This window comes from Emiliania huxleyi, assembly GCF_000372725.1.
Source record: "Emiliania huxleyi CCMP1516 unplaced genomic scaffold EMIHUscaffold_73, whole genome shotgun sequence".
Taxonomy (NCBI): domain Eukaryota; phylum Haptophyta; order Isochrysidales; family Noelaerhabdaceae; genus Emiliania; species Emiliania huxleyi.
Genome location: NW_005196528.1, coordinates 64,348 through 84,966, shown reverse-complemented (window position 1 = coordinate 84,966; position 20,619 = coordinate 64,348). Strand labels below are relative to the sequence as shown.

Sequence of the window (20,619 nt, the reverse complement as noted above, 5' to 3'; positions counted from 1 at the left end):
AGGCGTGTCAGGGGGGGGATCGATGTCCTTCCAAGGGGATGCTCTTTCCCTTTCACACCTTCAAGCGGATCTCCACCCTCTTTTCGCGCCATTTTGCAATCTCCAGTCGGCCACACGATTCTCGAGGCGCCTTTGGCGCGAAGTCAACATCTCCGTCTCCGGCCTGAGATCTCGAGGTGCCGATGGCGGCAGCTCAAGATCTCTATCTTCAGTTAAAGATCTCTGAGTTTTGTGAGAGATGCTGTGTGTGGAAGATCTCTGATCGGCATCTACGATCTCCACTCAACAAATCTACTGGTGTCCCGCAGAGATCTCGATGTATGTTTGGGGAAAGGGCTCGCGAAGAAAATTGAAGAAAGTACTTTAAGGAGGAGCTTCATTTTAACCAGGAGGAGCTACACTCATCACTCCCTCTCTGAGGAGTGAGGTGTCTCAGAGAGTCTCGAGTATCTCTCTTGGGGAGAGGGACCCATCGGCCATCGTGCATCGCCTCGCCGCCTGCTCGCCGCCCCGTAGAGGGTAGAGCCGACACGCGACAGAGGAGATCACGCTGATCTCGACCTCTCCCCTCTCGCGCATCTTGTGAGCGCGGGAGCCGGTGCAGGTCCAGTAGCGGCAACATGGAGGCAGCAGGACAGCGCGGTCACGCGTCAACCGCCTCCGTCTTGATGCGCTTGGCAGGCGCCTGGCTGTCCTCCGCCTCTCCGGCAGGCTCCTCGTTTTCGTCGTCCTCCTCGTCGTCGTCCTCCTCCTCCCCCTCGTCGCTCCCGTCGCCCCCCTCGACCGGATCGCCGCCGTCCGAGTCGTACTCCTCCTCGACGTCGGACCCCTCCGACGGGGCAAAGTCGCTGTCCTCGTCGTCGTCGTCGTCCTCCTCCTCCTCCTCCTCATCGTCTCCGGCGCCGCCGCCCGCCGCGCCGCCGCCAACCGCGCCTGCGGACGCCGCCTCGCCGTCGAGGGACCCATTCACGTTTGCGCGCTTCCGCTGCAGGAGCTCGCTCACGCGGTCGCACTCGTTCGCCGGCAGCATCGACAGCTCGAGCTTGAGGGCCGTCTTGGCGGGCGCGCCGGCGGGCGCGTCGGCGGCGGCGCACTCGAGCTGCAGGTCAAAGGTGCGCCGGCTGTCGGGCGGCAGCACCTCGACGCGCAGCCGGCTGTACGGCATCACGTGCACCTTTGACGCCTCCTTGACGAGCAGCTCCTTCTCGAGCAGGTACAAGGCCGCCTCGGTCGCCTTGACGTAGCACTGCAGGGCGGCGCGGCCGCCGAAGGGCTTGAAGCTGCCGATGCCCCCCACCTCGACCGCCGCCAGCGAGGCGAACGCCTGGCTGACGACCGACGCGGGCTGGCCACACAGCGGCTTCCCCGAGAGGCTGCACTCGACTTTGGGCTCCGCCGGCTTGGAGTGCAGGAGCAGGTGCCCGACCTGGCTCTTGCCGTTGGCGACGGGAGCGGCGAGCGTGACGACGCACAGGCTTCCCTGTCCCGAGGCCTCGGGGAGCACGAGAACGCGTGAAACGAGCCGGTAGGGCACCGCGATCTCGGCCGACTTGCCATGCAGGACCGCGGCGCCTTCGTTGAGCGATAGACGAAACTTGCCTCGAGGCGAGAGGAAGGAAAGATCGCTGGCAAGCTCGACGAGCAGGGCGCCGGGGCGGTCCAGCGGGGCGGCCGACCCAGCAGGCGCAGCAGGCGCAGCGGCGGCCGGCGGAGGTGGCGCGGCGGCGGCGGCGGAGGAGCTGGCGAGCGCCACGGCCAGCTGCTGCTTCGTATCGGCCAGCTCCGCCTCGACTGCGGCGAGCCTTGCCTTTGTGGACAAAAGCTCCGCCTCGAGGCCACTCTGTGAGCCGCAGGTCGCCATGGTAGGTAGGCGTTTTGGCGCGAGTCAGTGTCCACAGACCCCCTGTCTGGGCAACTCGAGTAGGAGCCGGAACCCGGGGGGGGGGGGGGGGCAAACGAAGATGAAAGAATTTCGTTCAGCAGGGTAAAGGTAACAGCCCGAACACGCGAAATTCTTCTCCTCGCACAGGTGTGTACGAGCGCGCCGCGGGAGGGGGGGCGATTGCAAAGCGCCGGCCGGACCGAGGTCGCACGCGTCGTGTCAGAGTGGTGTCGCGCCGCTCGCCGCAACCATGTGTTTCATGTCCAGCGCCGAGCTGTCCCGCGAGATCATCAACGCAGTTGGTGGAGGTGACGAGGTGGCAGTTCGGGCGTGGCTGGAGAGGGGCGGCGGCAAGACCAATGGAGCGTTCAAGCTTTGGTCAGAGATTGGGTGCTTTGTGAGTAAGACCACCCTGCTGATGTACGCTGCCGAGCAAGGCCACGAGCGGGTGGTCGATCTGCTGCTTCAGCATGGCGCGGAGACCAACCTCCAGGCCAGCAATGGCAACACCGCGCTGATGCTAGCCGTGTTGCACGGCCACGAACGGGTGGTCGAGCTGTTGCTGAAGCGCGGAGCGGAGACAAATAAGCGGGACGGTATCGGCCGCACCGCACTGACGATCGCCGCCCATCACAACAATAACCCGGCAATCATAATCCGCTTGCTGCGCGCGGGTGCAGACTCCAAAATGCGCGAAAGAGTAACCGGCGCTACGGCGCTCCAGCTGGCAAAGGGGTTCGGTCACGCCGAGTGTATGCGTGCCCTCGAGGAACATGCGGCGGCTAAGACGGCGGCAAAGGGCCGCGGTCTCATGGAGGCTCTCGACCAGCCATTGGATCGGCGCGCAGAGGCGAAATTAGCGCGGAGGGCAGAGGCAGAGGCGGAGGCCGCGCGGCATGCCGACGCGATGCTGGTCGAGGCGCAGGCGCAGGCGGAGGCGCAGGCGGAGGAGAGCCAGAAGAAGAAGAAGAGGACGAGGAGGAGGAGGAGGAAGGGGGAGGTCGGAGAGAGCGGCACGGCTGGGCCGCTGTCGCACGAGGCCAACGCTCCGGCCGAGGCGGCTGAGGACGAGGCGGCGGCAGAGGAGGAGCTTGCGGCGGCGCTCGAGGTGAGCGCGAGGCTGGAGGGGGAGAGACGGGCGACGGAGCAGGCGTGCAAGCCGGGCGAGCCGGAGCCAGCGGAGCCGCCGGACGATTTCTTCTGCCCAATCACGACAGAGGTCATGAGCGAGCCGGTGATGGCGGCGGACGGGCAGTCGTACGAGCGGTCGGCGATCGAGCGCTGGCTCGCGACAAAGTCGACGAGCCCATTGACAGGCGAGGCGCTCGAGAACACTGGCCTCTTCCCCAACTACTCGCTCCGCCGGATGATCCGGCAGTGGCAGGAGGGGCAGAAAGACCGCGCGTGACAGTGTGCTGAGCCTTTTAGGCAAGAGACTGGGCAGCAGTGCCACTGGGCAAGTCTTCGCTTAATCAGGTTCAGGAGAGGAGACCAGAGGGAGGGCCAGTGCCCCAGGGTCAACGCCCGACGCGGAGGGAGCCGGAGAGGACGGCGGTGTGGCGTGTGCGTGTGTTTGTATCGTGGAGATGTGTTTGGTGCCTGTTTGGTGCATTTATTTTTACTGGCGCGCACTGGCTCTAACACAGGTACAAGAATTTTATCGAAAAGAGTTGATTCATGTAGGAAATGAATTTTCGCGCCACGTGCGTCGCGTCGTGCGCGTGCGTGTGTGTGCGTGTGTGCGTGTGTGCGTGTGTGCGTGTGTGCGTGTGTGATGCCTGCGCGCTGCCCTCGAGGCGCTGCCGTGCGCTTGCTGCGGCGGAACGGCGCCCTCACTCAAAGCAGGGCGTGCCGTCCTGATTCTGGAGGGCAAAGACGTTGATCTCACGCAACGCCATCGAACGGCCCAAGCTGGTTGTTTGTGAGCTGGCAGTGATGTCACGACCCCAACGTCCATCGAGGCACGGCGCCGTCGTCAGGGAAAGCGAAGGGACTCCGACGCCTGTGGGGACTCCCGCCGGACACTCGACTGGGTTGCTGAATGTTCCTGGCAACGTCACGACGACGTAGCGGCCAACACCCTCGCACGCGATTGAGATCGGGGTGTCGCCCGTCCCCTCGAAATCCGCAACCGTGTACGTTGCGCACGCAACCTGCGAGGGGGTGAGATCGTTTTGTGGATGAGCACGTGCTGTGGTGCCGAGCTTATGGCCAAGGTATGAGAGACAGCCGGAGTTTGGCCCTACTGGATAGCTGCGCGCCTTGTCCGAGTTTGGAAAGGGCGAGGTGGCCACCGCGACCTCGAACAAGCCGAGGGTCGACCCGACAGCAATATCTGCTCTGTCGTAAATTTGTACCTCGAACACCTGCTTACTTTCGCCAAGGTCGAGCTCCACCCAAGGCGAGACTTCTGGGGACCAACCAAATCTCTCTGCATTCCCGGTGAAGCCCAGCGCTGAAATTGCTGGATCGTCAGCACCAGAGATGAAGTTGGCCGGTGGGTGTTCGCTGTGGGTGCTGCTCAGGCTCGCAGAGACGATATCAACCTCGGTGCTGGACCTGATAGAAAGCACGTCAGGTGAGGGCGGCTAGATGGAGGAGCGGGAGGGTTCTGGCGAGGCAAATGGCTGTCTCGCACCGGGGGCATGCCGGTGACGGGGGCGGTGCCGCGACAGCGGCGCCGGCAGCCGCTGGAGGCGGACAGGGCGCCTCGGACAGACGCCGGCGCTCCGCCTCGACGACGGGGTCCGCGACGCGATCGATCGACGACGCGTCCACCACCACGTTGGCATTCGCGCTGTCACGTGATGCGGGCTCGTCCTTTGCGGCGTTGAACCTCGAAAAGGCAAACTCGGTCGCGTGGACGCTCGCCACCTCGTAATCCGACACCGTGCCCTCGATGGCGCCCTCTGCCTGGGCGCTAGTGGTATAGTGGCCAGCCCACGGGTAGATGTCCTTCTTGCCGTGCCGCACGAGCCCCGGCGTGGCATAGGACTGTCCGATGATGCCGTGCGGCCTGTCTCGAGACGGAGCGTCGCCTCGCGCGGAGAATCCAATGTCCAGACGGTGCTTTGGGCCGGCGACGTGATCCTCCGCGCGTGGGACGGAACGCATTCCATGCACCTTTACCGTCCAGTTGCGGAATGCGAAGGTGGCGCTCGAGTAGCCCATCGACACTTTTAGATCATAGCATTCCTTGTGACCGCGGTTCCCAAACTTGAAGGGGCGACCGACGCACGTTCCATTGATCACTGTCCAGCCAAAGTTCTCCGGATTGAGCTCGGACGCCCAGAATGAGGCGGTCGCGCTTCTCTGGGGAGCAAAGCGCGCAATCACGTGCGCCTCGGTGAGGAACGAGCCGTTGATTGTGAGTGCGCCATCGTGGATCTTGAACACGGCCTCCTCCGTCTTCACGTTGACTGAGAGGCCCGGTGCAGACAGAAAGTTGTAGAGCGCGTTGGGACGGCCGCGGAGGTCGGCGGAGCCTCCATACGCGAAGTTTATGTGAGGGTCGCGGAAGACCTTTGAGGCGAGGTCGCAGGCAGCGCTCTCAGATGCCAGGGGCGCCGCGCATAGCGGCAGCATGTGGGGATCCCTTCGTTCTGGACGATGGGACGCGCGAGTTTTTGGCCCAGTAATCTATTTTCGGAGATCCACAGCCGTTGCATCTTCTTTTCGCTTTTGTTCTTCCTGCGATTTCTTTTCTATTTTCTTTTAAGTAGGAGGGTAGGGTGCCAACAGGACCGACCCACAAAAGAAAACAGCTTCCGCGTCACAAACAAAAACTGCCCTGCCCGGCACAACCAGGTTAGTGGCACGGCACCCGCGGCGCTCCTGTGCTCGCGACGTGCCCGCGCTGCGCGTCGGTCGCGACCTACGCGCCGGCGCTCGGCGCACCCAAGTCTTAGCTGGAGTTGATCGTTGCTTCCCTTTCGCGAGGCGGTGCGGACTGCCGGAGGCCTCGGTCTCCCCTCTGCCCGTGCGACTTTCGCTAACTCCCTCGAGCCTAGATCGTCTCTCTTCGGCGCGCTCGAGCACGTTTGGCACCAAGAGGCTTTGATTCTTACGACCCTTACCCGCCAAGGCAGGTGTGGCGTGTGCACTCTGCTAGTACTTGAGCACTTGACTCTTGAGCACTTGATAGGGTCGATTCCGCATGGTACGGGCCCCTAGTACTTGTGAGCTCACACCACTACACTGTGGGGGGTGCCCGAGCATGATGTATGTGCGCGTCTGCGCGTGTGTGGGACAGACGTTGTTGTCCTATGCGCGGGGCTTCCCGCGGGGACCGAAGACGTAAGAGCAGCAGCAGCAGCAGCGTCACAAAAATCGCGGGAGACGCATGTGCGTCGCGGATCTCCCGGGCTCCCGCGTCTCCCGGGTCCCGCGGGGGCAAATTATTGGCACCAAACACACCACACGCGGTTTGCGTTTAGGGTTGCCTAACGTTAATTTGGGGCCTAACAGTTGCGCTATTACGCCACACGCGGCCACACGAACGAGTGGGTGCGAGGACGGCTCGGCGAGGGGCTCACGGCGGGGTCGCACACGGCAGGGGTGACGGGGCCGCTGTGGAGCGATGTGGTCAGGGGAACGACGAAACACAAATGGGACAAGCGCCAGCGGATCAAGGATCAGCACGGCGTCCGCGAGATTGAATTCGCCGACGTGGATGATCACAACGTGGTGGCAAAGACCGTCATGGGAGCGCGTGTGCGGCAGCAGGCGGGGGTGCCACACGGAGCGCACCACGAGAGGATTATGCGGGGAGAGGCGGGGAGAGAGACCCCGGGCGCCGCCACAAGGAGCGAACTCAGGGGCTGCCTCGTCTGCAAAGCCGCGAGGGAAGCGGCGAGGAGGGCGGCACTAAAGCGAGACCCGCTGTGTCCGATCGTGCGGAAAGCCGCGCAGCAATGGACCGAGGAAGATGAGAACCCGCCTAGAGCGACGATGGCGCACTTGCTTAGCGGCGCCTGCCTGGGGAATAGGGAGCAGGCCAGATGGTTCCTCAGAGTAGCGCGAGCGCAGACGGGGACGGCGATCAGCAAAGTAGCCCAGGCGGCACCCGACTCCAAGGATACACTGAAGACGCTGAGGATAGCGCATGTCGCTGCGCTGAAGGGCTCACGCTATAGGGTGCTGGATGAGGACGGGTACGATGCACTAGCCCCAGCCGTCGGGGGGTGTTGCCGGCGCTGGTAGATGATCTCTCGGAGAAGAGCCGGAGGGACCTTGGCGCCGGGGTCACGAGGAACTTGCAAATCGTGGCCGAGGCGGCGACGGGAGCGGTGCAGAGGTGGATCCAGCTCAATGATGAGGCTACGGCGCGCATAATGAAGAGAGAGGAACACACTGAGTGGCTGAGGAAGCTCTTCACTGGGTGGAAAGAGGCTCGGCCGGCCTTGAGGGAGTCGCGGAGGAGGAGGGATAACGCAGGCAACGCAGGGACGGGCCAACAGCCAGTGGGACGAAAGATGGCCGCGACGGCGGCTCAAGCGGGAGGGAGCGGAGACGGTGGGCAGCGAGCGAAGTGGGTGAGACTGATGATGCTCCTTCGACTTAGGGAGCGATTCAGCTGCTGGGCGGGCTTCAGACTCAAAGCATAAAGAAGGGGAGAAGCAAGAGGAGAGACGCCGGTGATGACGAAGCAGAAACTAGCGCAGACGAGAGCAGGGCAGAGCCGGGGACTGGGGAGCCGGAGCAGACGGCATCGGCCGCCGAGGGAACGTTGGGAAGAGGCACGAGGAGGGCGGCGACCTCGACCGACTATGGAGGACCCGTCGCCAGACGACGCAGGGCAGAAGACGGTGAGGCGGAGCAGACGCGCAGGGCGAGACGAGGGAGGGAGCAGGACTTTGCGGAGATCAGCAGGAGGATGTGCGAAGAGATTAGGAGCAGCAGGGACCCGAGGGACCATGTGGAAGAAAGACGGCTAGTGCACTAGTCCCCCGTCGGGAGGACGACCCCGGCTAGTCGCCGACCACACCCACAAAGAACCCTGCACAAAGATCGCAAGGGCGGGGGCCTGTTCCTTTTTACCCATCTCACAGTAGAGAAGTGTCCGTTTTTATTTATTATTTATTTATTGTTGGCTGAAATCCTCAACGTTGTTCAAGTGTTCACCCCAGCCCATGCTGTTACTGTTTGTTCCTGTTGTTCCTGTTATTACTGTTGTTCAGCGGCCAGCAAGCAGAAAATGGCAAAAAACCCGCACTGACACTGTGTGGAACGGGCTAGCTCAAGGTTGCCTTAGATTGTCAATGGAGAATGGCCGCGTTCTCGCCCCTTTCCTGTACGCGTGGGTCTCAGAGGACGAATGCGCACCGGATCTTCGAGGACTTCAAAGTCGGCCGCGCCCCACGGCTATCCCGCCGGCTCTCGAGTGTCGCAGCGCGACGCGCTTCACCCCTCACTCCGCGCTGCGAGTCGATCTGGAGACGACGCTCGGCCACCGCCAACTCCACCCTGACGTGACGCACATGCGCCGCGTGTCCCCCCTGAGGGTGTCCTTGTATAGTATAGTTGGTTGCGAGTTAAAAAAAGCCCGTTCCGCACCCGCACCCAGCACCAGTACACATGCCGTTCTGGCGCCCCTCGGCTGGCCAGAGGACGACTCACAATGCAAATTCGGAAAGACATCACGAGGGGCCGTATAAACGGTGCCGCAGCGGCCCGGGACACTAACAGTGAGTTGCTGCCACTCGCCCGGCCTCCTCCCCCTCGGGCTCGCCCGGAAAGTGGGCTTGCGCACCGGCGCCCCCCCCAGCACGCCGACCCGAGGTGTACCCTCCGGCCACCTGGGAGGGGAGCGGAGTCCGATTTTGGCCCATTGGCTTCATCATGATGGATACGGAGGTGGCCAGCCCTTGGTTGTGCACCTGCGGCGCGAAGAGGAGGTGATCTCGGCGGACGACGGCCATGCCGAGAGCGGGTGCAGCGCGGAAGAGGGTGCGCAGCGCGTCGCGGCCGCGCGCATGGGAGCCGGGGGGATGGCCGGAGGGGGCGGGACGCCTGCATGTCCTCGAAGCTCCCAGCCGCATACGCAAGCCGAGCCGCGAACGGCGGGGAGGGAGTTTTGGAGGGTCAGCCAAGGGCGCGCATGGCGAGTGACAAACTAACGCAACCTCCCCCCTCCCTGGTTTCTCATCGTCGACGCGCACTGGACACTAGAGAGATCGTCTGGTCACTGGTGGGTCACTGCCAGGCCTTCCTTACTGGTGTTCAGTCGGCCTAACGTTAGCTACTGTTGTTGGGGAGCCCCACTGTTGTTGCTGTTAACACTAGCATGTAGCAACACTGTTCAGCTCCCAACGTAGGTTAGGCAACCCTCTATTTCTCGTCCTCTATTTGTGCGTTTCGGTCCGATCTCCGAAATGGAACTTTCTAGCAAAGGTAAACCAGACACACTTGCGCACACGGCACACCGTAATGCACATGCATATAAGACTGAGTGCCCCCACGGAGCTCGCAGGCCTTGAACAGGCCGCCGACGCGGGAATCAAAAATTATCAGTTCACAAACGGGTTGCAACTGCAGACGAGCCCGTGCAGTAGGAAGGAGAGGAGCGAGCCGAGGGTGAGCCCGACGTTGAGCGCGAGGACGAGCAGCGAGGCGGCCTGCTTCTGCTCGGGCGGCGGCACGGAGAGCGGCCCGTAGATGAGCGGGCACGCGGTGAGGAAGCCTGCAGCCGCGCGGGGCACAGCAGGGGGGGGGGGGGGGGCTTCGGGGACGAGGCGCAGATCCGGGTGAGGCACCCCGAGGGGATCGGGGTCGGGCGGGCGGGCGCGGGGGTTGGGCGAGTCGTGAGGGGCTTGAGCGGGAGGGAGGGGTGGGGGGGGGGGGGGGCGGTCTGCAAGCCGTTCGAGGCGGCGAGGAGGGCGATGAGCAATAGCGGCGCCGCGTCGGAAGGCAGCAGCGTCGGGACGGCACTGTCTCCGGGGCGCATGTGGCAGACCATGAAGAGGGGGATGAGGGCGATCCGCGACAGCGCCAGCGCGAGGGTGGAGCGGCCGCGCACGAGGTGGCAGGACGGCGGCGCGAGCCGGGCCGCCATGTCGCCTGAGGGTGATGGGTGAGGCAAAGGGCGGGGTGAGGGCTAGGGGGCCAAAGACCAGACCAGCAAACTCGAGGGCGGGCGGGGTACGAGGCAGGGCTGCGGGGGGTAAGGGTGGCGTGCTCGAGCTGCTGATGGCGGACGCAGTGGCGGCAAGGGTAGGGGTAGGGGCGCGGGCCACACCCAGGTTGAAGACGACAAACAGGACGGCGGGGAAGAGGCCGCGCCACGCGGGGGAGGGCGCCGTGGAGGTGACCATGCCGCTGATGGCGGGGAAGATCCCTAGCGTCACCTACTCTCACCAGCCCCTCGCCTCCTCTCGGCCTGATCTCGCCCCAGCTCCGCGACTCTTGCCGCTGCCGCGCGGGCCGCGTAGTTGGCCACCAGAGTGCCGGCGTGCCACCGCACCGCAAAGAGCGTGCTCCACACCTCGCGCCGCGCCGCCGCCGCCGCCGCAGCGCCTTCTGGGCCGCCGAGCCGCTCCTCGAGGTCGCCCCCTCGCCCCTCGATGGCCGCCGCGTGGCTAGCCAGGCCTGCGTCGGGGAGGGGCCCTGTCAGCGGCCAGGAGGCAGAGGTCTCGCGCCGTGCGCTCGGAGCACCGCGCGAAGACGAATCCCGCGGAACACAGCTGCAGTGCAGAGCTGCAGTGCAGAGCTGCAGTGCAGCCGGCAGTGCAGGCACACGTGTCCTCTCGAGCGCACGTGTCAGCCTCGCGTCCGTGTTCCGCATCTACACTGTTCCGCATCTAGACCGCCAAACCGCTGGTCAAGGCAACAGTCGGTCCCTCGGCCGCAACCGCCCGCGGCCCGACGCAGCAGCCGCCGCCGCCCGCCGCGCCCGCCGCGCCCTCTCCCACCGCCCTCCCCGCCACGTAGCCACCGCCTCCCCTCCCCTCCCCCCCCCTCCCCCCGCGCGTAGCCCCGCCAACAGCCCCAACAGCCCCGCCCGGCGGCCCGCTCTGACTGCTGCACGAGGCGAGGGCGTGCTTCGCCTGCACGTGGCGCGCGAAGGGCGTGGCGTCGGCCCAGGCGAAGGAGGCGAGGCACGCCGCGAACACCGCCACCGCCACGCCGTAGTATGCGCCTGGCTTGCGCGCGTGAGGTCAGGGGCGGGAGTGCGGTCTCGTGCGGTGCTTTCGGAGCCTCGCGAACCCGCGGACCGCAAAGACAGCGGGACGCCGCTGAGCACCGCTGCATACCGCTGCGCTTAGGTGGGCACGTGTCCTTGAGAGTGGAGCAGAGCGACGGCGCGACTCATCTAGCGCGCGCGCCCGCAGCGGCGATCGCATCGCGCTCGCTGCCTGGCAAAGGGGGGCTGACGGTGAGAGGTGTGCGACGAAGCTTGCGCCCTCTAGTCGGGCGTGGCGGTGTGTGGGACATGTCCAGGGCGTGTTGGGGATGTGGCCTCGGGTGGCAGGGCGGCCGAGGCGGCGTGGGAAGTCTCGGGAAGAGTGTAGCGCCTGCGCCACCCGCCGCGACGAGCTGATTCTGCGTGGGGACGGTGGTGGCGAGGCCGGCGACGGAGACGGCGAGGCCGGCGAGGGCCATCCCGCCCACCGCGACCTGCGTGTACCGCGCCGGAAACATCGCGCAGTACGCGACGACCGACCCGTTGAGGAGGCCCGTGGCGGCGGCGGCGAGCGCGGTGCAGCAGAGCGTGACGGTGAAGCTGGCGGTGGAGCTCGCCTCGAGGAGGGCGTGGAGCTCGTCGGCGGGCCGGCGGAGCGGAGAGAGCGTGTACACGGTGAGCGTCGCAAAGACGACCAGCTCGCACGCGAGGGTGGCGAAGATGGTCGTGCGGAGCCGGATCACGTGCTGCAGCCGCTGGAAGGCGACGATGGAGGCGAGCGCAACGGCGTTGAAGGTGATGCTCAGCATGGACTCGAAGGAGGAGGAGAAGGGAGACGCGGCGAAGCGGAGCTCGTAGTACTTGAGCGGCGTGATGATGGTGTTGAAGGCGAAGAGAGTGCCCATCCCCTGCAGGCCGAGCACGAGCAGCACGAGCACGCCGGCCGGGTCCTGCGGAGCCTCGTCTCCCGCCGGCGGTGGCTCGGCGGCGGTCATGCCACTACCACCGCCGTGGGCAAGCAGGGTTCGAATGCTTTGGGAGCGGGCGGGCGCCACAGCGGCGCTTTACCAAGGGCTAGCTCAAAAAACACAAAAAATGCTCGAGGCGGCGGCAACAGCGCCTACAAGGGAGCAGTCAAACAGGCGCTCGACGTCGCCGCGGCGCTCACCACGGCGGGCAAGAACCTACCCAGCGTCGAACAGTGGCGGCGGTTCAGGGCGGCGGCGTCGGGAGCCCTCCCCGCCCCGACACAATGCGAACGAGCGGCCACGAGGGCGAGAATGGCGGCAACGGGCTATGTACCACCCCCCACGCCGAGGGGGGCGCGACGGCGAGCGCCTGCCCCTCACCGCGATGCAGGTGGCGGTGCGAGAGGCGACCAACGCAGCCAGGAAGGCCTCGAAGACGATTATGTGGACGGCGCATCGAATGGCGCAAGACGAACGCGCCCGCGTGGAGGGGCGGCGCCGCCGGGGAACAGGACGGAGACGATGACGACGACGTAGACCGACGACGACGGCGACGAGCGCTCACAACCGGTGCCAGAGGAGGGCGGCGATGACGGGGCAGGCAAAAAAATCTTGTAAAAACCGCACTTGAAACATGGGGCACGGTATGGACCAGGCGCCCGGGTCGCCCCGGAGCGGCCCCGCGCGGGGAGGTGGGTGGAGGGCGGGCACCACGCCATCGGGCAGGCCACGCGGGGACGCAGCTGGGGCCAGCGCGCGGCGCTAGAGGGCCGGGCGCAAACTTGTGGCACCTGCACCGGCACCGGCACCTGGGTGCCGCGAGTTTTGGTGGTTCGAAAAGCGGAGCGCGCAGTCCGTTGTGGCTCGAAACGCGATGCCTCCGCCGGGAGACACGGATGGCGCCGTCAGGAGCGACGAGGCTGGCGAGGCGCCGCATTCGGTCGTCGTCCTGCCGGCGACTAGCGATCTGAGCAGTACATTGAGGCCGTTGGTGGAGAGAGAGCGTCGCGAGCGAGATGACGAGGATGGAGCTGTGGGTGTAGCCGGTCGAGGCATGGCCGCGTCGTCCACGACGAGGCGTCGGAGCAGGGCGAGACGTCGAAGAGCCGTGACGGTGATTCTCGGGCCGAGGCCGATGTCTTATAGGGAGGAGGTGACTTGTCAGCGCCTTCGCAACGCGGTTCAATTGTGGACGAAGACGTACACGTAGAGAGATTTCACGTTGTAGAGCGCCTCTACATCGCTCCACAACGGAGGCGCTTCGTCCCGCGGCGGATGTAGAGCTCTACAGCTCTACAGCGCTCTACAGCGCTCTCCAGCACTCTACATCTCTACAGCTCTACAGCGCTCTACACTCTACATCCTCTACACCCTCCCTCAGCGTGATCAACAGACCCCCTGTCCGGCTAGGAGCCGGAACCCTGGGTTCCGGCTCTTAGCCAGATAGGGGGTCTGTTGACCATGACTCGCACCAAAACGCCCTACCTACCTACCTATTGCGGGCGCCAATCGCCAGGCTCCGTGCCCCACCTACCTACCTATTCCCAGGCCGCGCAGCGAAGCGAAAAAATACCCGTTAGCCCTCTGTGAATAGGCTCCCAGCGCCCGCCGCGCGCCGGCTTGTACCGCAGTGCGCGCCGCTCGCGAGCCCGCCAGAGCATGGCCCCGTTCGCGGCTAAACGCGCCGTCTCCCGCGCGAAGCGGTTATTTTCACCCCCCCCCCCCCACACACACACCACCACCACCACCTACCTACCTATTGCGGGGCCCTCTGGGGCGGTCAAAACCGGACCTACCTACCTATTGCATAGGCTCTGTATGTATGTAGGAAGGTGAAGAACAGCCAGGCTCGGACTGGACACCAACGCGGTATGGGTGGACGCTGGACAGATGATGTGGCGACAGGGTCTAACCGGGGCAGACCCCCTGTCTGGCTACTGTGCTGTATGAATGGTTGGGCAAGTTGTGGGGGACACGATCCCGGCGTGAACACGACTAACTGACGGATCCGCTCCTGACAGTGGCATGCACCGCGCCGCGGCGCGTGCCACTGTCTTTGTTTGAAGTAAAAAGTGGAATCAGAGCGCCGTCGGCGTCCCCCGATTTTGTCCCACGGACCGCCCGTCCGGGACCGCTCCGGGACGCACGCCGGCGAAAAGCACCATCAAGCTGTTGTACGGCCCGGCATCGCCTTCCCAGGCTTAGCTAGACTGAGAGATATTGTGCATATGGTCTGTCTCTACAATATACTCACTGACACTCCACCTCCCAGAGCTCGTCCCGGTCCGTCACGGCCATCCTCGTCCTCCGGAGGGCCCCCGGCCGCGGCGCGGTGCGGCGGCGTCACAAATCCGACCACAGAGCACCGGGACGCGGTCGGGCGATCTGAGGTCCAACTAGGCGTATGCATTGTCCATCCAGGGCTATCACCTGGACCCATCAACAGGCGCCTGCGGCGCCGTCACTCCCTTTGTTCTCTTCTCATAAAATCGGAGGGTCGGCCCACGGGGGGACTTCGTGAACTGAAGCGACCCAACGATTTTATGAATGGCAGCAAAGGGAGTGGGCGCCGTGGTCACGAGGTGGTGTCAACACTTGCCCAACCATTCATACAGCACAGTAATGCCGGCCCGGGTAGGCTGCTGCCGGGAAGCCGGAACTACATAAGCTGTGGCATAGAGACGCCGGCCGACTCGCCCGCATCCTCTGACAGGCACCGGCCCGTGCTCCACCGAAACGGCGGCATGTCGTCAGCGTTCTCGTTCGCACCGGCCGATACGAGTATGGTCATAGAGCCGATGCGCTCGGACGAGTATGAGCGCTGCATCGACTTGGCTTCGGCCGCCTTCAACACCAACAACCCGATCATGAAGCGCGCCGGCCTCTCGGTTGAGGACTACCGCGCGTACGCCCTGCTTAGCTGCTCCAAAGTCAAGAGCGTGGACACGGGCCTCTCTCTTGTCGCGCGCAGCGCGGATGGCGAGCTTCTCGCTTTCCTCTTCCTGAAGACGTTTGACCCATACCAGAAGACGTCTGACTTCAAGGAGATGATGCGCAAAAGTCGGACCACGGCGGGGCTCATCGAGCTCGTATCTGGGCTCTACGACAACGCGATCATGTCCCTGCGCATCGGGTCGATGGCCACGGGCAAGGCGCTGCACTGTCCCATGGGCGGCACACTGCCCAGCGTCAACGGGAAGGGGGCCGGCAAGGCGTTGCGCATGCGTGCCTGCGAGGTGGCGCTGGAGCGTGGCTTCAACACGCTGCTTGTCGAGCCGGCGCACGGAGCGACGCGCCACATCTGGACGAAGTATTGCGGCGGCATAGTGCGCGGCGAGGCGTCGAGCGAGACCTTCGCCTCCAAGGCGGGCGACTTCCCACTCAAAGGGAGCGAGTCGAGCGTCTCGGTCGTCGAGGTGGTGCTGCGCAAGGTGCACCGCGACGCGGCCGTGTACAAGCCCTTCTACCTAGCCAAGATCGTCGTTCTGAGCGCGGTCATGTAGCGAGAGTGCGCGCGGCAAAGGCGGCGCGCCGAGCAGCGGAGGCCGCGGCGCTGGAGGAGCAGAAGCGAGTCGTCGCGGCAGAAACGGAGGCGAAGCTGGCCGCCGAGCGGTGAGGCAAGCGGAGCGAGAGCGAGAGCTGGCGGAGCGCGAGGCGGCGGGGGCGGCAGAGAGGGCAGCGGCGCAGGACCACGCCCTCCTCGAGCGAGCGGCGGCGGCGGACCTCGAAGAGGCGCTGCGCCGGTCAGTGGCGGAGGCGGCTTCATCGGCGGCGGAGCACGAGCCGCCCGTTGAGTCGCTGGCCGTTGTCTCGCTAGCCAGTGCCAGCCTCGATGCGGGCCGCCCGAGGGCGCCCGAGTCCACCCTCGGCGGCGGCGAGACCACGTGCATCATCTGCTTGACGAGGCCGAAGACTCACATCGCGGTGCCGTGCAGCCACCAGTGCGGGCCCGTGCGCGGAGCAACTTGAGGACGAGTGCCCGTACTGCCGCGCGCGGGTCTCGATGTGGATGTGCCCACTTATTGTTTGAGCGTCAGGGGGCGGCTCGTGTGGCATCCCATGTGCGCTTTCGAGCCAAGCAATGTGTACTGTGTACCAGAGTACACCACAATCCACACAAAAATCACATGTGTGTACGCGCTTTGTATATAGCACTTAGCAGTGTAGGTGTGTTCGCAAAATAAATAATCGAGCCATCTAACTAACCCGAAGCCAAACCCCAGTTTTCACCCAGCACAGACGACCCCCACACCTCGTCCTCGAGTCGACACACGTAGAGTACTCACCCGCACTGGCCACTGCGGACACGCCAGTCCAGTCGCCACCGGCCACGGACGTGCCGCCACGGTCTTCAGCCCGGCCGCAGCGCGTCGAGCAGTCCCTGGAGCTGCTCCCCCTCCGCTCGGAGTGCGGATGCGTCGTGCGTCTCGGCCTCCGCCTGCGCCTCGGCCCGCTGCGCGCGATGCTCCAGCGACTCGCACAGGTCGGTGAGCGATCGCACCTCGTCGGCCAAGCTCGCCGTCTCCGCCTGCAGCTCCGCGATCCGGCCCTCGAGGTTGCCCTTGAGCGCGGCGGCCTCGGAGAGCTTGGAGGCCCCGAAGAGGAGCGACTTTTCGTAGACGGTACGGTAGGCGTCAATGGTCATGCGCGCCTCGCCGGCGACGCGCCGCAGCAGCGTCCCCCGACGGGGCTCGTCGCGCGCAATGGTACCGGCCAGCTCCTCGAGCAATGCGCCATGCAGCGCCTCGCGGACGGGGCAGATGCCGGTTGGGCGCGCTTGCCGCTCGCGCAGCGCGCGCTCGAGCTGCTCCTGCAGGGTGATGGCGTCGAGACGCGGGCTGCTGCTCGGCGGCTTCCGCCGCGCAGGAGAGAGCGGGCCGAGGCTGGCCTTCCCGCCCGCGCCGAGGACAGCTCCGCCACGCCGCACCCGGATGCCTGCGCGCCGCAGCGCGTCGTCGTGCGCGCTGAGGGCGCCCCGTGGTAGCTGGACGAGATAACGGCCGACCTGCGACGCCTCACCCCCGGTGAAGTCCGTCGTGTACACGTACCCGCCCTCCTCTCCCGCCGCATCGGGCTCCGGCGGCGGCCGCTGCAGGAACTGCGGGGGGCGCGAGAGGTCGAGGACGAGCTGCTCCGCATCGCCGCCGTGCGGGCGCAGCTCGCCGCTCAGGTCGGCCCATCGCGCCTCCAACTGGCCCTGCGGGCACTCGAGGACCAGCCTGCCATTCTCCCAGTCGAGCTCGAGCGCCACCGGCGCAGCGCTCCACGAGCCAACCGACAGGCGGCGGGCGGGCACGCGCGGCAGCAGCTTCTTGCCCTCTGCCCAGGGCGCGGAGGAGGTGGTGCCGATCGCCTCGCCCGGCGCGTCGTAGGGCCGCCCGATCGCCCCGCCGCGGCCCATCGTGTGGATGTGTGAGGTGTAACGGCTTCGGCCGAGGGCGGGCCCAGAAAAATCCGCGACCCGGCTCTGTCAGCAGTTCACCTCCGGGGATCTTCGTAAGAGCGACACTGAAAATGTTCGTAAGAGCTACATACACCGAAAAATCCCGATGGGGAGGAGTGGGGCGGACTACGGGGATCGGCTTCTTACACAGCTCTTCCTTGCAGCGAGCCCCCTCCAACCGACCCGCGCTAGGTCTCGGGGGGCGCGCGCGTCACACCCGACGACCTCGGGAACTAGCCGGGGCAGTCGGAGAGGGGGCAACTCCGTGCACTGACGGTCGGCCGTCAGAAAACACCTAAACACGCCTGCGTGGACCGCGTTACACCAACGAATCCTCGCCACCCAACGCGGCCAAAGGATATCCCCCTCAAGAACCTAGAGAGGCAGCTTGGACCGCTGCGCACAGCGCCATCGGAGGTATTTTCTTCTCAAAAAAAGAAAGAAAACAGACACGCCAAACGAGGGATGGGACGAGGACAGGGTCCCCACCTGCACGAGCAGGATTTTGGAAGAACGATTTCTTCTCAATAACAAGGCTGTGAACGTGGTTGTGTTTTGTGTGAACGGGGATCCCTACTCGTCGCCCTGAATGGTTGCCCAGGTTGTGGAGGACACGATCCCGGCGTGAACACGACTAACTGACGGATCCGCTCCTGACAGTCGCACGCGCCGCGCTGCGGCGCGTGCGACTGTCTTTGTTTGAAGTAAAAAGTCGAATCAGAGCGGCGTCGGCGTTGTCCTCCATTTTCCTCCCCTGGGCCCCCGTCCGGCACCGCTCCGGGACGCACGCCGGCGAAGCACCATCAAGCTGCTGTACGAAGGCCCCCGCACGGGGGGTCCCGGCCGACGTCATGATCGTCCGGACGCGGCCCTCCGTACACGGAAACAGGATACTGAAGGCATTCCCGAACTCAAAACAGGGTACCAAGGGCAGATATGAGCTCAGCTCAGTGAGATCTAGCTGCACATACCCTTAGTATCCAGAATAGTCCAGTCTGAAAAAAGTCGGTCCGACCGCGCGGAGCCGTCTGGCTGTCTGCAGAGCCCCCGCGGCGCGCGGGCACGCCTGGTCCTCTCGCGGCGGCGAGGAGGGAGCGAGCGCCGAGAGCAGCGTCAATCCTGTGTGCGAGGGGGGGGGGGGGGGAGACACTTATGCTCGTAGGTCAGGGAGGTGTAGATGGCCGGTGTGCCTGCAACCCACGGCCGCCCAAGCCGGTGTCTTTATTCAACGCTACAGTGTGCATGGCAGGAACGACAACGATAGTGGTGGCGCAACTTCGCCGGTCCCGTTCACTGCTTGAAAAGGCTGCACAGAGCGCAGTATGAGTTCGGGCGTTGGCCTATTCAGACTGCGGGGGCAAACGCATACGCCACAACCACGCTCCAGACCGCGCTGCTGATCCGGCAAATTGGAGGACCTTGTGCCTCTCGGCTTCTCCTATGCGTGATGCCAGCAGAAAGGACGCTGATTCATGCTCAAATGCGGCACTGCGTATCTTCGAAACACTGTTCACACTTGGAAAACTCATCGGATTTGGGCCACTTGCCTAGGCGACCCCAGACCCTTGGCGGACGATCATGACGTCGGCCGGGACCCCCCGTGCGGGGGCCTTCTGCTGTACGGCCGCGGTATCGCCTCCCCTGGCTTAGCTAGAGTGAGAGATATTGTGCACATGGTCAGTCTCTACAATATACTCACTGACACTCCACCTCCCAGAGCTCGTCCCGGTCCGCCACGGCCATCCTTGGCCTCCGGAGGGCCCCCGGCCGCGGCGCGGTGCGGCGGCGTCACAAATCCGACCACAAAGCACCGGGACGCGGTCGGGCGATCTGAGGTCCAACTAGGCGTATGCATTGCCCATCCAGGGCTATCACCTGGACCCATCAACAGGCGCCTGCGGCGCCGTGGTCACGAGGTGTTGTTCACACCTGGGCAAGCATTCATGCAGCACAGTAAGCCGAAGTCCGGTTTTGCCTTGCGCTTGCACACAGTCCTCTTCGCATAAGCTCCCCGCTCCAAGATGGAATCGGAGGACGGGTACGCCTCGGCGGGCTCCGCCTCCTCCTCGGTCGACTTCGATTTGCGCGCGCTAACGTGCACGGAGGAGGAGATGGACAGATTCCTTGGCCCGCGGCCCCCGCGGCAGAACCTTCCACCTCTGAGCCGGGACCAGCTCCCCCCGGGGGTGGTCGCGTCGCTCGGCGCGGCGAGCGCGGCACCCGCGCTGCCCGGCCTGGACGCGCTTGTGCAGCCCTTCGTTGAGGGGCCTGTGCAGGCAGTGCCCACCACCGTGCTGTTTGCGGGCGGCTCGGACAACTTCATCCTCGCGAGCGGCGCGGGCGGGCTTGCGGGCGCGCTGGCGGAAGGCGCCGCCCTCGCGAACCCGACAGCCGGCACCGTCATCGACACCGACGGCCAGGCCGACGCGCTCCAGGCCACGATGCTCGCCGAGGCGGCCGCCCTAGCGGCGTCGGCCGACCTTCCGCTGCCCGCGGATCCGGCGTTCCCTCCGCCAGCGGCCGAGACCTCAGAGGGCGAGCTGCTCGCCCCGCTGATCCCGCCGCCCTCGATGGCGGCCCACCCGCCCGACACCGCCTCGGACGCCTCCTCCGCCTCGGACGCCGACCAGCCGCCGCTCGATGACTTTGCCGCCGCGTCTGCCGACGAGTCGACGACTGAGGGAGACGTCGCGGCGGCGCTGGTGGCCGAGGCGGGCCAGCTTGCGGAGGAGGAGGCGGCGGCGGGCCTCGCCCCGGGCGCGGGGGCCGCCTCGCCCCCGCCGCTCCTCCCCTCGCCCCCGCCCTTTTCTCCGCTCGCCTTTGGGTCGGCGTCTGCCAGCTTTGGGGACGAAGAGGCGCAGCCGCTGCTGCAGCCGGCCGAGAGGAGGCCGGCGGGCGCGGCGAGGGAGGGGCAGCGGGCAGACTCGCCGCCGAGCCGCGCCCGGCCGCTCAACCAAGCGGCGGACCGGCTGCGCCGGCGCGGCAACATCTCCTTTAACCGCGGCTCTCTCGGCCGCGCCGCGGGCTTCTACACGCAGGCGATTGCGCAGGAGCCGGGCCAATAGATGCCCAGAGCACAGACGCATTCCGTGTGCATTGCAAGCAGCCCTCGCGACGGCAGAGAGTGCAGCTGCACTCACGCAGCCCGTGTACGCACGCGATGCGCCAAACACACACGGCACGATCCCCCCCCCCCCCGCTCGAA

At 65.5% G+C, this 20,619-nt stretch overlaps 8 protein-coding genes across 8 annotated transcripts in view; 4 read left to right on the top strand and 4 right to left on the bottom strand.

Moving 5' to 3' along the window:
- Positions 1–367, top strand: part of EMIHUDRAFT_438254 (hypothetical protein) — a 3,307-nt gene extending 2,940 nt beyond the window's left edge. Inside the window, exon 5 of the mRNA XM_005760907.1 lies at positions 330–367. The gene's annotated coding sequence lies outside the window, so the exon portion shown is untranslated. The remainder of the gene's footprint in view (positions 1–329) is intronic.
- Positions 368–643: 276 nt separating this feature from the next.
- Positions 644–1,861, bottom strand: EMIHUDRAFT_217229 (hypothetical protein; the record flags this gene model as incomplete). Its single annotated transcript, XM_005760906.1, has 4 exons — positions 644–685; positions 971–1,036; positions 1,139–1,633; positions 1,754–1,861. 4 exons carry the CDS (start codon positions 1,859–1,861, stop codon positions 644–646), a joined length of 711 nt encoding a protein of 236 aa, XP_005760963.1.
- A 1,201-nt stretch (positions 1,862–3,062) lies between these two features.
- Positions 3,063–3,269, top strand: EMIHUDRAFT_60170 (hypothetical protein; the record flags this gene model as incomplete). The annotated part of the gene is made up of 1 exon (XM_005760905.1): positions 3,063–3,269. A coding segment is annotated over one exon (207 nt), but the record flags the coding sequence as incomplete, so codon positions are not given.
- A 5,984-nt stretch (positions 3,270–9,253) lies between these two features.
- Positions 9,254–10,831, bottom strand: EMIHUDRAFT_438251 (hypothetical protein). The gene is made up of 4 exons (XM_005760904.1): positions 10,695–10,831; positions 10,119–10,468; positions 9,740–9,940; positions 9,254–9,563 (listed from the first exon to the last, which is right to left on the bottom strand). Exons 2-4 carry the CDS (start codon positions 10,192–10,194, stop codon positions 9,391–9,393), a joined length of 450 nt encoding a protein of 149 aa, XP_005760961.1. The 5' UTR covers positions 10,195–10,468; positions 10,695–10,831; the 3' UTR covers positions 9,254–9,390.
- Positions 10,832–10,851: 20 nt separating this feature from the next.
- EMIHUDRAFT_438250 (hypothetical protein) lies at positions 10,852–12,055 on the bottom strand (the record flags this gene model as incomplete). The annotated part of the gene is made up of 3 exons (XM_005760903.1): positions 11,395–12,055; positions 11,206–11,235; positions 10,852–11,018 (listed from the first exon to the last, which is right to left on the bottom strand). Coding segments are annotated over exons 1-3 (801 nt in total), but the record flags the coding sequence as incomplete, so codon positions are not given.
- Positions 12,056–14,715: 2,660 nt separating this feature from the next.
- EMIHUDRAFT_217224 (hypothetical protein) lies at positions 14,716–15,940 on the top strand (the record flags this gene model as incomplete). Its single annotated transcript, XM_005760902.1, has 2 exons — positions 14,716–15,465; positions 15,677–15,940. 2 exons carry the CDS (start codon positions 14,716–14,718, stop codon positions 15,938–15,940), a joined length of 1,014 nt encoding a protein of 337 aa, XP_005760959.1.
- Positions 15,941–16,322: 382 nt separating this feature from the next.
- EMIHUDRAFT_105924 (hypothetical protein) lies at positions 16,323–17,372 on the bottom strand (the record flags this gene model as incomplete). The annotated part of the gene is made up of 1 exon (XM_005760901.1): positions 16,323–17,372. The coding sequence occupies one exon, from the start codon at positions 17,370–17,372 to the stop codon at positions 16,323–16,325; it is 1,050 nt and encodes a 349-aa protein (XP_005760958.1).
- A 2,017-nt stretch (positions 17,373–19,389) lies between these two features.
- On the top strand, positions 19,390–20,479 carry EMIHUDRAFT_453016 (hypothetical protein; the record flags this gene model as incomplete). The annotated part of the gene is made up of 2 exons (XM_005760900.1): positions 19,390–20,116; positions 20,270–20,479. The coding sequence occupies exons 1-2, from the start codon at positions 19,436–19,438 to the stop codon at positions 20,477–20,479; spliced, it is 891 nt and encodes a 296-aa protein (XP_005760957.1). The 5' UTR covers positions 19,390–19,435.
- Between the last annotated feature and the right edge of the window lie 140 nt (positions 20,480–20,619).

Coding starts and splice junctions, on each gene's coding strand:
- EMIHUDRAFT_438251 (XM_005760904.1), bottom strand. CDS start 10,194: ATGGTCACCTCCACGGCGCCCTCCCCCGCGTGGCGCGGCCTCTTCCCC. Junction 9,941..10,118: donor GTTTGTCGTCTTCAACCTGG/GTGTGGCCCGCG, acceptor CATCACCCTCAG/GCGACATGGCGGCCCGGCTC. Junction 9,564..9,739: donor CCTCCTCGCCGCCTCGAACG/GCTTGCAGACCG, acceptor GCGCGGCTGCAG/GCTTCCTCACCGCGTGCCCG.